The sequence below is a fragment of the Patiria miniata genome, unplaced genomic scaffold, assembly GCF_015706575.1.
Source record: "Patiria miniata isolate m_02_andy unplaced genomic scaffold, ASM1570657v1 HiC_scaffold_7, whole genome shotgun sequence".
Classification (NCBI taxonomy): domain Eukaryota; kingdom Metazoa; phylum Echinodermata; class Asteroidea; order Valvatida; family Asterinidae; genus Patiria; species Patiria miniata.
Genome location: NW_024037074.1, coordinates 22,829,759 through 22,846,002, shown reverse-complemented (window position 1 = coordinate 22,846,002; position 16,244 = coordinate 22,829,759). Strand labels below are relative to the sequence as shown.

The 16,244-nt window shown below is 41.3% G+C and overlaps 1 protein-coding gene across 2 annotated transcripts in view; it reads left to right on the top strand.

The window, feature by feature from the left end:
- Positions 1 to 3,116: 3,116 nt before the first annotated feature.
- The window catches only part of LOC119744636 (multiple epidermal growth factor-like domains protein 6), a 28,396-nt gene continuing 15,268 nt past the window's right edge, over positions 3,117 to 16,244 (top strand). Inside the window, exons 1-2 of one of the 2 annotated variants that reach the window (XM_038220682.1) lie at positions 3,117 to 3,283; positions 13,840 to 13,938. In XM_038220682.1, the coding sequence (XP_038076610.1) occupies positions 3,156 to 3,283; positions 13,840 to 13,938 (227 nt within the window). In that variant the 5' untranslated portion in view covers positions 3,117 to 3,155. Of the gene's footprint in view, positions 3,284 to 9,777; positions 9,956 to 13,839; positions 13,939 to 16,244 lie in introns of those variants that run through there. The other variant, XM_038220681.1, reaches the window with a different exon arrangement.

Genomic DNA, 16,244 nt, shown 5'->3' with positions numbered 1-16,244 from the left:
GCAAAGGTGTGTTAATGTTTAATGTTGTGTTACTTAGTTACAATTGGTGTGTTGTGTTACTTTGTTACAATTGGTGTATGTAGGCCCATATTGCTGGTAGTGCAAATAAAGGTTTATAAATGGCATCTTCTCGACTCAGGTTATAACTTATTATATGAGCTATTGGCACTCAAGCCGTATGGCCGGCCAAAAAGGCCAAAATTAATAAGATGTAAAACAGACGCATTAAGAGGCATACAGGACAAAATTTGAAATCAAAGAACACGTTTAAGAAAAGAACAACATATATACAAAAAAAAAGACAAAATAATAATCAATAAAACAGTTTACCAAAGAAGAGACAAACTCGAACAAAGGACAAAAACAACAAGCAAAGTATTTATTAAAACAGAAATAAAAGTCAAAATCAAACAAAGAACAAAACAATGATCACTACATCATTCAACTTGATAAAAACGAACGTCTCACCTGCAAAACGGAATTAGACGCTAGTCTAATTACAGTCGATTTCCCATCGGCCGTACGGACAAAGTTTGAAAAGCACATCATCACACACACGAGAAGGACGTCTCTGAAAACCAAAGGACAAACTTTATATTCTAACTAATACTGAACGATGAGGGCGTATCGCGCGGCCGCCCCTTGCCGCCGCGGGAATTTGAAAAGTTTAGGCACTGGTTGTCAATGTCATCAGTATGCTGATGAGTGAGTTAGGACTACGTCTGTGCGTGATGTCAAGATTTATCACAATGATATCGGTGCTGCTCAAGGGAGTGATATGTTGACGGAAAAAAGTGTTAAAATTCTCAAAATAAGCTGCGCTCTCTGTTGATTGCGCTGAATAACCAATGTACTTGTCATCCTACGCCGCGGCGGTATGGTTGCATTGGAATGGGGTCCGACAATAACATTGCATCTAGAATTATTGCTGCAAGGATTGCAAGACCGTAGATGGCTATCTAGACTATAGCGATACAGTATGTAGGGCTGTAGTGCAATAGCAAGAATTCCTTCCTCATTATGACTAGGCCTATGTTGCAATCGCAACATTGACACAGGCGCGGTCGTGACAGCCACTGATGACTTTAACAACTGTCAACTAGTGCCTAAACTATAGTCCCGTGGCGTTTAATATTAGTTGGATTATAAACTTTGTACTTTGGTTTTCAGAAACGTCCTTCTCGTGGGTGTGATATGATGTCCTTCTCAAACTCTGTCCGTACGGCCGGTGGTAAATCGGGAGTAGGGAGGGAGAAGAGGGGAGAACTGGATGCCATGTCTCCAGGGGCGCTGTATAAATATCTGCATGAGCACGAATTGTTTTAGCCGCATTTAACGCCCGGCCATTATCTCCTGCATCATGCAATTTCGAAAGTACGGACGTGGTGGACGATCGGTATCTAATTGGAGCTGTACACGCAATTGTCTGTCGGCACACCCCCACCCTTGATTGGTACGGGCGTGGCAAGTGATTTGGGGAAAAAAGTTGACTTTGCAAACATGATTCGTTGTGGTGTAAAGAATATCCTCAGCTTTCATGGGTTGGGTTCAAGCAGGGGTTAGTGTCTGATTAGAGCTGGGTATGTTGTGTACAATCTGCTGATGGAATGCCTTGTTATCAACACTTACGGTATCGACAAAAAAATGTTTTGTTATCCCCCAATTTTTTTTTTGGGGGGGGGGGGTGGTGGTGATTATAAGGTCTTTGTAATGTTTTAGCAGTTTTAGTATCTATTTTTCCTGTCAATCATATCGATTCCAGTGTTTTTTTAAGCGGTGGGTTTGTGAAGCATGCGCAGTTTCTGCGAAGAAATAATATGGGGCCTTTAGAAGGAAATATTTGACACAGTCAAAATGAAGCTGAAATTTGTCCTTGCGGTTAGATCGTAGCTCCCTGGGTAAAAATATATTTCCGAACACAAAACGCTACTTTTAGGCACAATTACAAATTGCACGATGATTGGCAGATAAGATAGATATAAGATTTTTTTAAAATCTGTCTCACTTCATATTAATTCCCGCAGTCTCACTTCATATTAATTCCTGAAATCTTGAATTTTGATAGATGCGGAGTGTAGTAGTTTTTTCCCTTTAAAAAGGCATGTTTCCCTTGCATGCGGAAATCATTAAATGAAATTTGTCAACAGATCATTGACGTAATACGAAGCTTAGTTTTGACGTTTTTGAGAAATTTTGATTTCGAAAATAAAAATGTGTTGGGGTTCGCCAGGGGATGAGAAGTGATGAATATTTGAGCATGACAGCTTAGTGTCTCTGAGAAAAGGTTTTGTAGACATCTGTAAAGCAATGTCATTTGGACAAATTATGCAATGTTTTGCATAACTTCCGTTCAATCAAAGCAAACAAAGAATTCTAAAGAATAACCGAAACAGTTCACACAATTTATATCAAGCTGAAAATAGTAAATTATTAATACCAGACTCTAAAACCTCTGTTTATATCAGCTTGCGTAAAAAAAACGAAGGAATGTTTTTGAAAGTGTCTAAAGTATAACATTAATCTGTCCCTGTTATACCTTTGTAATTTGGCAGCGAAGTATGCCAATCATTGAAAAATACTTCCTCAAAAAACGATTTCTCATTGTTGGGGTAGGTAGTTTCCTCTTCATCATCACTTTTGGAAAATGACTTCATTAAGGAGCGCATCAGAATTAAGATGTCAGATGTAACAGGGAAAAAGGGGGAAAAACGTGGACCCCAAATGCCATGTATCAAAAATTGAGCGAATAAAAAAAAAGTATTCAAGAGGGAAGGGGTGGAATCTCCTTGCGGTAACCCACCCCACCCCGGCCGCCGATGACTTTCGTGGTGACATTCCGAAATGTATGATCATCGCATCACTTTCATTTTGTTACAAAATACCTATTTCAGCAGCAAAACAATCAATGACCACAAACGTTTCTCATAGACCGAAACCATTGTTTGATTAAACACAATATCGAGAACAAAAGGAGCGATAGCGACAAGCAAGGGAAAACAGTTGTCTTTGTTTTGGAATTCGAATGGAATTTCTTGAAATGCTTTAGAAGTCAAAAAATGCAAAACAAAACATGTAAACGCACTGGCATAAACAACAAAACTCGTAGTAGGGTGGAAAGTTGGGCCAGAGACTGTGGAGTCTTTGGTGGAGAGAAGATGGATCTTTGTTGGTTGCTTGTCACACTGGCTGTCTGTGGCCTCTGTCAGGCTCAGGATTGCCCAGACATGGATGAAAAAGCTCTCCCGCCGCGACAGACTGTTGGCGTTTGTGAATATGAGAAACCGTAAGTATCGACACTTAGGCCTAGACCTGTTTGAATAACACCTTCTAGAGTCAGACCCCCCCCCCCCCAACCAGGCCCGGATTAAGTGTTTCGTAGGCCCTAGGCACCAGTGTTCCGAAGAATGGAGAAGGAAGGGGAAAGAAAGAGGGAATAAGAACAAAGTGGAGAATTTAAATAATAAACACCGCTGCTCAAAACTCCGCGAAGCTAAAATCCGGATCTGAAACCCATGGCAAAATATTGTACATTCTGTCATGTCGGCACAAGCTGCCGCGCGAAGTCGCTTCATATACGGGGTTGACAGCTACAGCTGTGCATATAAAAAATATAAAAACATAAAAAAAATCCACTATAGGATTTAAAGACCCCCCCCCCCCCCCAGTGCAGTCTGGGATCAGGGAACAGGTCTGAACAAGGTATGCCCAAAGGTACTGATCATGTACATGCAGTTTGCGCCAATGGAATAAAAAATTACAGCTGGATTGAATTTCGAATTTTCGAGCAATTTTAAAATTAATTTCGAACGATTACAGTAAGGCCAAAAGAAAGTCTCCGGTTTCCGGTATGCGCGCGCGTCGCCGTAGCCATGCGCGTCGGCAAAATGAAAAGTTTTTTTTTCAATAAAAGATGATGTCTTAAAACCGCCAACTCACTGGTTTGACTGGAATCCTGCTGCTGCACAATTTAAACGTGTTTTTTTAGATGGGGTTATGATCGAGAATAAGTTTTATGTGGCCTCTCCGGACTCCCATATATTTGCACTAAGTTTAGTCGGGCACCATTTGCAGTCATCGGCCGACATTTGAACCAAAAAAAGACAGGTAAAAAAAAAAAAGCCGCGTTGCCGCACCACTTTTTGGGCAAGCTCCATACCAGAAACCGGCGACTTTTTTTTGGCCTAAAAGCTCTCAATATAAAAAAAAAATTCATTCTTGCAATTGCCCTCCGATAGAAAAAAGAAGAAAATAAAACAAAAAGTTATGTGGCGATGGCCAAGTCTTCAGGGTCGGACTTATGACCCTAACTCAATGAGCCCCTTACCGACTTCCATATAGAACTCTTCTGGGACTCGGTACCCGGCCCACCACACCTCCTTCCCTGTCCATCCATGTAACTCGAAAGCCAGGCACCATAAAGGGAGGAAACGAGGTGGCACCCTAAGCCTTGCTGCCGAGTCAGCAAAAGAACCCCGTACCTATACGCAGATGCCAACCTGGACTTCGCAGACAGTCCCAACTTGTGAGTCAGCTTACCGACCGACCGAGCTAACTGCTGTTGGTAAATGACAACGGGAAATTAATACTCTTAAATGACACAACCGCGGGCATCGAAAACCAAAAAATGTTACCAAGCGGGTTCGAACCCCTAACCCTGGGTCCGCTGTCAGACAGCTTAACAACTAGGCTGTTTCAGTATGTGCTTTTCTCTTTGCGTTTAAAACATAATCCTTATTTCCGCAGTGGGAGAGTTACTTTGTGTTTCATAGCTGCACGAAAGATGCATCAGCATCGTGCTATACACATGAATGCTGTTACGTAACTCTTTTCTACAATAATTCTTATGTACTGAGCAGTTGACTATTCAGAGTAACTACGAGCAATTAACCTTACCAAGCTCGTCCTTATTCTGTCTCATCAATTATTGTTCCGCGTCGCGCGTCTTTCGGCCGGCACGGACATGTTGCTATGATTGAGAGAATTTCTAGCAAGTTTCCCCTACCTCATTATATTTATATCAAACTACAGACCCGTTTACAAATTTGTACGTGGAAATTGTGTTTGTCTGATTCTAATTCAGCTCCCTTAGCTATATAGCTTGGGAAAAATCGTCTTTTCTTGTACTTACGCTAAGTCTAGGGAATGATGCCATTATAATACAATGTCACATTAATGTCAGCCGGTAGCATGATTAGAATCGTGACCACGCGAGTGCGATGACGGCCAATGGCGTAAATCTGTGCTGGCGAGTGGGGGGGGGATGGGGGTGACCAAAATCATAAAATTCGGGCGATTCACAATGCAGTGCGCCACCAAGTGTTTGCCATGGCGAGTCAGTTTTTTTCAAATTACGGTCTACAAAACAAGGCCCATTTGAATGAGTGTCTTTAAACAACTTTAGCTAAGTGGTTATAAATTCGGGTATGGCATTCTGCCGCCTTATTTAAAACACCATATTGATACAAAGAAAAGAAAAAGGCAAATTTATCAATTATGTATACTCACGCTTACATTTTTAAAAGCTTTAGCACTGTGTTTCTCCACTTTCCAGTGCTATTGAATACATTTTAGTTGCTGGGACGTTCGGAAAATACCTCGAAATCCTCATTTTTTTCTCATCACAAAAAAGTGGGGAATTATTCAATAGCCCATCCCCGCGCTCAAAAAGTGTGGGGGTATATACCCCCACCCCACCATCACCCCGGGAATTACGCCCCTGATGACGGCGCACGGAGCCAACAAGCCTGCCACTCGCATGGTCTTTTTTGTGTGTCCGGGTTGCCATACGTCTTGACTCAAGTCTACGGTCATAAAAAAGGCCTTGAGATGAAATAAAGCAAATCCATGAACCTTTGGCGACTGAACGATCTAAATTGGGGTCGTATTGTGTACTTAACAAGCGAGTATAATTTTACCTGCACATGTAATACGCCAATCGGCGGCGGCGGAACGTTTTTAAAACTGGGGGCATCACCAAAAAGGAGCATTTGCTCAGAAAAAAGGCACCTTCCGTCGGTGTGAAAATTGTGAAACGATTTTCGTTCACATTGCAAGGAATACATGTTACCCAGAGCAAAATTTACTGCCAACATTGATATACACTTTTAAAAATGTTTGCATTACATTTGAAAAGCGTAAGGAGCACTATTATTTCTTTACCGGCCAGTTTTCCATTTTGAGAGGGGCACAATTTTGAGAGGGGAACTTCTTAGCTTGTTAGCTGTATTTCGTCAAAATGGCCGAAAAACTATTAAGCTTTTAAACATAATGTAATCTGTGGATTGTTTTTTTTTTATTGTGTATCTTAAACTAGGTCGTAATCATGCTACTTTATTACCTCCGCCAAGGAGGTTATGTTTTCATTGGCGTTGGTTAGTTTGCTTGTTTGTTGGTTGGTTGGTTGGTTGGTTTGTCGGTTAATAAGATAACTCAGAAAGTTATGGACGGATTTGCATTAAACTATTTTTAGGGGTGGTCCTTGGTACAAGTACAAAAATCCATTACATTTTGGAAGTGATGCCGATCTGGGTCTGGATCCAGGATTTTTTAAAGGATTCTTCACCATTTATACGAGTATTTCTTTTGGGTATACATGTACTGACAATATGGCGGGGAATTGTTTAGCCTTGGCGGAGGTTTGCGCTCTGTGAGTGCTTTCTAGTTTACAATGGCAAAGGTGTGTTAATGTTTAATGTTGTGTTACTTAGTTACAATTGGTGTGTTGTGTTACTTTGTTACAATTGGTGTATGTAGGCCCATATTGCTGGTAGTGCAAATAAAGGTTTATAAATGGCATCTTCTCGACTCAGGTTATAACTTATTATATGAGCTATTGGCACTCAAGCCGTATGGCCGGCCAAAAAGGCCAAAATTAATAAGATGTAAAACAGACGCATTAAGAGGCATACAGGACAAAATTTGAAATCAAAGAACACGTTTAAGAAAAGAACAACATATATACAAAAAAAAAGACAAAATAATAATCAATAAAACAGTTTACCAAAGAAGAGACAAACTCGAACAAAGGACAAAAACAACAAGCAAAGTATTTATTAAAACAGAAATAAAAGTCAAAATCAAACAAAGAACAAAACAATGATCACTACATCATTCAACTTGATAAAAACGAACGTCTCACCTGCACGGAATTAGACGCTAGTCTAATTACAGTCGATTTCCCATCGGCCGTACGGACAAAGTTTGAAAAGCACATCATCACACACACGAGAAGGACGTCTCTGAAAACCAAAGGACAAACTTTATATTCTAACTAATACTGAACGATGAGGGCGTATCGCGCGGCCGCCCCTTGCCGCCGCGGGAATTTGTAAAGTTTAGGCACTGGTTGTCAATGTCATCAGTATGCTGATGAGTGAGCTAGGCCTACGTCCGTGCGTGATGTCAAGATTTATCACAATGATATCGGTGCTGCTCAAGGGGGCGATATGTTGACGGAAAAAAGTGTTAAAATCCTCAAAATAAGCTGCGCTCTCTGTAGATTGCGCTAAATAACCAATGTTCTTGTCATCCTACTTGACGCCGCGGCGGTATGGTTGCTTTGGAATGGGGTCCGACAGTAACATTGCATCTAGAATTATTGCTGCAAGGATTGCAAGACCGTAGATGGCTATCTAGACTATATCGATACAGTATGTAGGGCTGTACTGCAATAGCAAGAATTCCTTCCTCATTATGACTAGGCCTATGTTGCAATCGCAACATTGACACAGGCGCGGTCGTGACAGCCACTGATGACTTTAACAACTGTCAACTAGTGCCTAAACTATAGTCCCGTGGCGTTTAATATTAGTTGGATTATAAACTTTGTACTTTGGTTTTCAGAAACGTCCTTCTCGTGGGTGTGATATGATGTCCTTCTCAAACTCTGTCCGTACGGCCGGTGGTAAATCGGGAGTAGGGAGGGAGAAGAGGGGAGAACTGGATGCCATGTCTCCAGGGGCGCTGTATAAATATTTGCATGAGCACGAATTGTTTTAGCCGCATTTAACGCCCGGCCATTATCCCCTGCATCATGCAATTTCGAAAGTACGGACGTGGTGGACGATCGGTATCTAATTGGAGCTGTACACGCAATTGTCTGTCGGCACACCCCCACCCTTGATTGGTACGGGCGTGGCAAGTGATTTGGGGAAAAAAAGTTGACTTTGCAAACATGATTCGTTGTGGTGTAAAGAATTTCCTCAGCTTTCATGGGTTGGGTTCAAGCAGGGGTTAGTGTCTGATTAGAGCTGGGTATGTTGTGTACAATCTGCTGATGGAATGCCTTGTTATCAACACTTACGGTATCGACAAAAAAATGTTTTGTTATCCCCCAATTTTTTTTTTTTTGGGGGGGGGGGTGGTGGTGATTATAAGGTCTCTGTAATGTTTTAGCAGTTTTAGTATCTATTTTTCCTGTCAATCATATCGATTCCAGTGTATTTTTAAGCGGTGGGTTTGTGAAGCATGCGCAGTTTCTGCGAAGAAATAATATGGGGCATTTAGAAGGAAATATTTGACACAGTCGAAATGAAGCTGAAATTTGTCCTTGCGATTAGATCGTAGCTCCCTGGGGAAATATATTTCCAAACAGAAAAAGCTACTTTTTAGGCACAATTACAAATTGCACGATGATTGGCGGATAAGATAGTTATAAGATTTTTTTTTAATCTGTTTCACTTCATATTAATTTCTGCAGTCTCACTTCATATTAATTCCTGAAATCTTGAATTTTGATAAATGCGGAGTGTGGTAGTTTTTTCCCTTTAAAAAGGCATGTTTCCCTTGCATGCGGAAATCATTAAATGAAATTTGTCAACAGATCATTGCCGTAATACGAAGCTTAGTTTTGACGTTTTTGAGAAATTTTGATTTCGAAAATAAAAATGTGTTGGGGTTCGCCAGGGGATGAGAAGTGATGAATATTTGAGCATGACAGCTTAGTGTCTCTGAGAAAAGGTTTTGTAAACACCTGTTAAGCACTGTCATGTGGACAAATTATGCAATGTTTTGCATAACTTCCGTTCAACCAAAGCAAACAAAGAATTCTAAAGAATAACCGAAACAGTTCACAGAATTTATATCGAGCTGAAAATAGTAAATTATTAATACCAGACTCTAAAACCTCTATTTATATCAGCTTGCGTAAAAAAACGATGGAATGTTTTTGAAAGTGTCTAAAGTGTAACATTAATCTGTCCCTGTTACCTTTGTAATTTGGCAGTGAAGTATGCCAATCATTAAAAAAATACTTCCTCAAAAAACGATTTCTCATTGTTGGGGTAGGTAGTTTCCTCTTCATCATCACTTTTGGAAAATGACTGCATTAAGGAGCGCATCAGAATTAAGATGTCAGATGTAACAGGGAAAAAGGGGAAAAAACGTGGACCCCAAATGCCATGTATCAAAAATTGAGCGAATAAAAAAAAAGTATTCAAGAGGGAAGGGGTGGAATCTCCTTGCGGTAACCCACCCCACCCCGGCCGCCGATGACTTTCGTGGTGACATTCCGAAATGTATGATCATCGCATCACTTTCATTTTGTTACAAAATACCTCTTTCAGCAGCAAAACAATCAATGACCACAAACGTTTCTCATAGACCGAAACCATTGTTTGATTAAACACAATATCGAGAACAAAAGGAGCGATAGCGACAAGCAAGGGAAAACAGTTGTCTTTGTTTTGGAATTCGATTGGAATTTCTTGAAATGCTTTTGCAGTAAAAAAATGCAAAACAAAACATGTAAACGCACCGGCATAAACAACAAAACTCGTAGTAGGGTGGAAAGTTGGGCCAGAGACTGTGGAGTCTTTGGTGGAGAGAAGATGGACCTTTGTTGGTTGCTTGTCACACTGGCTGTCTGTGGCCTCTGTCAGGCTCAGGATTGCCCAGACGTGGATGAAAAAGCTCTCCCGCCGCGACAAACTGTTGGCGTTTGTGAATATGAGAAACCGTAAGTATCGACACTTAGGCCTAGACCTGTTTGAATAACACCTTCTAGAGTCAGACCCCCCCCCCCCCCAACCAGGCCCGGATTAAGTGTTTCGTAGGCCCTAGGCACCAGTGTTCCGAAGAATGGAGAAGGAAGGGGAAAGAAAGAGCGAATAAGAACAAAGTGGAGAATTTAAATAATAAACACCGCTGCTCAAAACTCCGCGAAGCTAAAATCAGGATCTGAAACCCATGGCAAAAGATTGTACATTCTGTCATGTCGGCACAAATTGCCGCGCGAAGTCGCTTCATATACGGGGTTGACAGCTACAGCTGTGCATATACAAAATATAAAAACATAAAAAAAAATCCACTATAAAATGTAAAGACCCCCCCCCCCCTGCAGTCTGGGATCAGGAAACAGGTCTGAACAAGGTATGCGCAAAGGTACTGATCATGTACATGCAGTTTGCGCCAATGGAATAAACAATTACAGCTGGATTGAATTTCGAATTTTCGAGCAATTTTAAAAATAATTTCGAACGATTACAGTAAGGCCCCCAAAAAAGTCTCCGGTTTCTGGTATGCGCGCGCGTCGCCGTAGCCATGCGCGTCGGCAAAATGAAAAAGGTTTTTTTTCAATAAAATATGATGTCTCAAAACCGCCAACTCACTGGTTTGACTGGAATCCTGCTGCTGCACAATTTTCACGTGTTTTTAGATGGGGTTATGATCGAGAATAAGCTTTATGTGGCCTCTCCGGACTCCCATATATTTGCACTAAGTTTAGTCGGGCACCATTTGCAGTCATCGGCCGACATTTGAAACAAAAAAGACAGGTAAAAAAAAAAAGCCGCGTCGCCGCACCACTTTTTGGGCAAGCTCCATACCAGAAACCGGCGACTTTTTTGGGCCTAAAAGCTCTCAATATAAAAAAAATTATCATTCTTGCAATTGCCCTCCGATAGAAAAAAGAAGAAAATAAAACAAAAAGTTATGTGGCGATGGCCAAGTCTTCAGGAGTCGGACTTATGACCCTAACTCAATGAGCCCCTTACCGACTTCCATATAGAACTCTTCCGGGACTCGGTACACCACACCTCCTTCCCTGTCCATCCATGTAACTCGAAAGCCAGGCACCATAAAGGGAGGAAACGAGGTGGCACCCTAAGCCTTGCTGCCGAGTCAGCAAAAGAACCCCGTACCTATACGCAGATGCCAACCTGGACTTCGCAGACAGTCCCAACTTGTGAGTCAGCTTACCGACCGACCGAGCTAACTGCTGTTGGTGAATAACGACGGGAAATTAATACTCTTAAATGACACAACCGCGGACATCGAAAACCAAAAAATGTTACCAAGCGGGTTCGAACCCCTAACCCTGGGTCCGCTGTCAGACAGCTTAACAACTAGGCTGTTTCAGTATGTGCTTTTCTCTTTGCGTTTAAAACATAATCCTTATTTCCGCAGTGGGAGAGTTACTTTGTGTTTCATAGCTGCACGAAAGATGCATCAGCATCGTGCTATACACATGAATGCTGTTACGTAACTCTTTTCTACTATAATTCTTATGTACTGAGCAGTTGACTAATCAGAGTCACTACGAGCAATTAACCTTACCAAGCTCGTCCTTATTCTGTCTCATCAATTACTGTTTCGCGTCGCGTGTCTTTCGGCCGGCACGGACATGTCGCTATGATTGAGAGAATTTCTAGCAGGTTTCCCCTACCTCATTATATTTATATCAAACTACAGACCCGTTTACAAATTTGTACGTGGAAATTTTGTTTGTCTGATTCTAATTCAGCTCCCTTAGCTATATAGCTTGGGAAAAATCGTCTTTTCTTGTACTTACGCTAAGTCTAGGGAATGATGCCATTATAATACAATGTCACATCAACGGCAGCCGTTGGCATGATTAGAACCGTGACCACGCGAGTGCGATGACGGCCAGTGGCGTAAATCTGTGCTTTTAATCTGTGCGTAAATCTGTTGAATTTTTCAAACTTATTGTAGATTTCAAGAGATGGATGAATAATGATACCAATCAATTCATCAATGAACCCACATGCTTGTTTCTTCACCGGTTCAATTCAAACCTTCAAACCTTTATATTCACGGCAAAAAATACATTTTATAAGCGCACCCATCGGTCGATTTTCCGTTGCAATTCGAAAAGCGGGAGCCTCTTTTGACGTCATTGTTTTTTTTCCCGAAAAATGTCGCATTGTGTTCATTGAATTAGACAGAATGTTCATTAAAAATTCGCCAAAAGAGTTGGCAATGTTTATTTTTTTCACCAGGCTGACTTCAGCGAAAGTTCAAATATTTCAGGGAATCTTTGTTTATAGCAGACATCAAACTACGTATAAGTTGCGCAATTAATTTCGTAAGCCAGGATTTTCTTGCACACACACACAAACAAGAAATAACCACAGGTTTGTTTTTTCCGGAAAAAAACAAACGAAATTTAATGTTCTAACTGTAATTTAGAAACCGTGTTCATACCTGACTCTTTTAAACCTCTTGAAATGGAGTAAACATTCGGTCTCTCTGCAAGGACAAATTGGATAGACAAGCATATATTACACGAATCCATGAAGGGAAAGGTGGTAGGCCTGATATGGACTACAACATCAATTCTTCAATTTCGTGTTCAATTAGAAAACAAGTCTTAGATAAAAGCAAAACAGTGCTCTCATGGTAAAGACATAATAAAAGTTTTAGGCCGAAAACGTTGGTGTTTTTTTTCTCCAGAAGGCAGGCATATGTCACGAGTGACTCGAACTCTGACTTGATTCCAGGCTTGGCGTTTAGTCAATAATAACGATATCACGGACTTTGGACTCGGACAAAATGACAAAATGGCTATTTTAAAATTGAAAATTGAAGATTTTCTAGTAGCAAAATAATCGTTGAAACAATACATGTACTAGTTTGTACCGCGCGGCTTCTTCCGTGGTTGCGTCTATCTATAAGTGCATTAAAAACATGGATTCCTATATTTTTCCAGTTTACTGATGAAAATGCAGTACTGGATTTTGCCCATTACCAACGTGTTTTTATTAATATTGTATACTCAGTTTTGACCCTAACAGTTGTAATTAGACTAGAGTTCAGGACCACCTGCTTTATACTAGTGTTGACGTCTTTCAACTACCGACCTTGCCGGGTCGCGAATTCCCCCCCCCCCCCAAAAAAAAAACGACATCCGCATTGGGTGTAACGCTATGGCGTTTGGACGTACTTCTCTAAAACATTAAAAGAAAATACAAAATTAGAAAAAAGAAAGAAATGAATTCCAACGTAATGAATTCGGACTTTATTTCTCTTTAAAAAAAAATATTCCAAAGCCTCAGATTAGAAAAGAAAATTTGGGTACAAAGAGGTGACTCGAACCCAAACCGCGAGGAAAACAAAATCACGCCCCTATACCAACTGAGCTTTCACACAGCTCAAAAAATCCTGGAAAAAATATACATACCTGCGTACGTATCAAGACAGTATCTTAAAGGGCGCTCAACAACCTGTATAATGGTGTAGTTTGGGAAAAGACAATTTGCTATTCGGTTAGAATCTGATTTAGCAGCGGGTTTTGCAACCAATCTATTCATAAGATGGATTTTTTTGAAAAGATGTAATTACATTGAACAAAATGTTTCAATGATTTGTTCTCCCCACCCCCCCCTTTTAAGTGGCTCCTGATTCGGACTCGGCCTCGACATTCGTGACTCGTGATTTGTGACTCGTGACTCAGACTGGGACTCGGATCCAATTACTCGCGACCCGGACTCGAGGTTTAAAGGACTCGAATTCAAGTCTGCCAGATGGCATGGCTTATACCGCACTTTTTGTCGAAGGTATTGTGTGTCAGGATCTAGCCCATATTGTATCTTTTCATTTCAGAATTATAGTGACCGTGAACAGACAGGTGAAAGCCGTCAGACAAGAGCCCTACAATGTTCCCTGTGGCATCCAGAACACGGACTCCTGTGTGATGCATAGGTAAGGAACTTCGCGTCCTATCCTTTTACTGCTCAGCCCTTAAGTGTGCCCTTCTTTGCCTCATGTGTTCTGATCATGCTCCCTTCCCTTTCCCCTGTGGGTTTCTTGGTGACTCACTTTCACAGCTTACCTCATTTTTATCCGGGTAGGTTCCCGTGTTGTTGTACTTACACTCGGTACTCGTACTTGAGAGCTACTCGAGTCGTTTTATTAATTAATTAATTTTTTTAGAGTACTCATACTCGAACTCGAATGTCAAAGTACTCGTACTCGTATGGATGGTACTCGTACTCGGGCAGCAAAGTACTCGTACTCGACATGTCGAAGTTGTACTCGATCGTCAAAGTACTCGTACTCGAAAAGCAGTAGGCCTACTCGAAAAAAAATGGTATAGCTTGACTCACCACTGCCTTATTTTATTATCGATACGTTAAGTTGGAAATGGTTGATTGGTTTGCAGAGAAATCAAAGTTTCCTGATTTTTCTCTGTGCACCATTTTGCCGTATAGCCGTATTCGGAAATAGAAGTACTTGTACTCTTACTCGGAAGTACAAGTATTCGAACTCGGAGACCTGAATTAGTACTCGGTTACTATAAGTACTCGGCAGTACTCGGAAAAAAAGGTACTCGACTTCAACACTGCTAGGTCCACCGTCCCTTTCAGAGCAGGTTTGCTCTACACTACCACTACACTCGGAGGATCGATCTTGACCAAATGCCCATTTCTTCAGTCACATAATATCCCTGCCAATTCTGTGCACACCCGGCTACAGTCCATTCCTTTTCAGATAGATTTGTTTAAACATTGGGATGCGCCGGACTGTATAGCTGCATCATTCGCTGGTCTTCACTGCCTCTTTCCAGAGGCTCTGGATGAACAAAGTCCTTGCTCTATGATGCAACTGAGAGCCTTAGTGCTGTCTTTTGAGAAGAGGATTAAAAAAGGTCCTCCAGTCATACAGTGGCTTAGCACGGGGAGCCTTCGGTTTTAATGCTAATTGAAATTCATCTATACCCCTTTCACAAAATCCCGTCAAAGAAAAGCAGAATCGCAAAGGTTCGGTCGCACATGTCATGCGCACACGGTACGGAAGTGCATACATTCGTCCTATGAGAGCTGCTCAATAGTTTGACCCCAGGTCTCCGGGTAAACAAATTTCCTAAGGGTGCAACCAGATTAAAAAAAATTCCATAGACACCAGTGATAAATCCCCATATGTCAAAAATCTTTTCAAAAATACTCAAACTCTCACAGGTGTTCAGGCTGCACAGAAAATGATAATCAACATGACATCTTCCATTTTTCCATGACATCTTCCAACATGACATCTTCCTTTTTTCAATTTTCGGTGGGTTGACCATTGACTTTTCTCACCCAAAGAAGACCACCCATGAAACGAATGATGTGTCTCAAAACCGGAAAAGTAGCCAGGAAGCGATATTCCTCCATGACATGGCTAAATAGGGGTACTATGTATATGCGACTTCAGAGAACTGTAACTCAGTAAAGGAAGGGGTCGACATGAACATGCATGATGAGTCTAGTCTTTTGTATTTATTTTGATAGCGGACTTCAAAATATTCAAAATCTAAAAGTTCAGTTCGATGCTAGGAAAAGAGCAATTTTGTTTAATTTGATCTGCACTTGAGGCCTATAGCATCTGCAATTATTTACTTGCTACCTCAAGAAATAGGGCCTAACATATCAGAAGTCAAATCTGAAGTTCCTGTGTAAAACAAAGCAAGGAAGCTTGGTTTTGTTTAAAGAGTTTCTGCTATCATCGCTTAATGACAAACTCGTTTAGGCCGTGAGAGCTGTCTGATCTTTTAAATAGCAACCGATGATGATTTGATTTTGTCTTGCGGTCGTATCATAAATCCGACCCCTCATAGGTCCTCATAGGACTTATGAGGTGTCGGACTTGTGAGCGAAACCCTTTGTCTTAACCAAAATCCTCTTTTCTGATGATGTGATATCATGTGGCTCGAAATTTCAGGAAGGAGTATGCCCACAATTTGACTCAATATGTGTGGGGGCCGAGGGCTAGCGAAGTTGAATTATGACGGTAACTCAACCAGGGTGACCGTACGGTTAGAGCCAAATTCTGCTAAATGCACATAAAAAAAAATCAGTCAGATTTATCAAAAATCTGCCAAACAGTGGCGTAGCCAAGGGGGGCGTTGGGGGGGGGGGCGACAGCCCCCCATGAAACCTCGTCGCCCCCCCCAGTCGCCCCCCCCCCCCCCCACTGAGATTTTGAGTTTCTAAAAAAAATCATCATCGATCTACATGACGCCCCCCCCC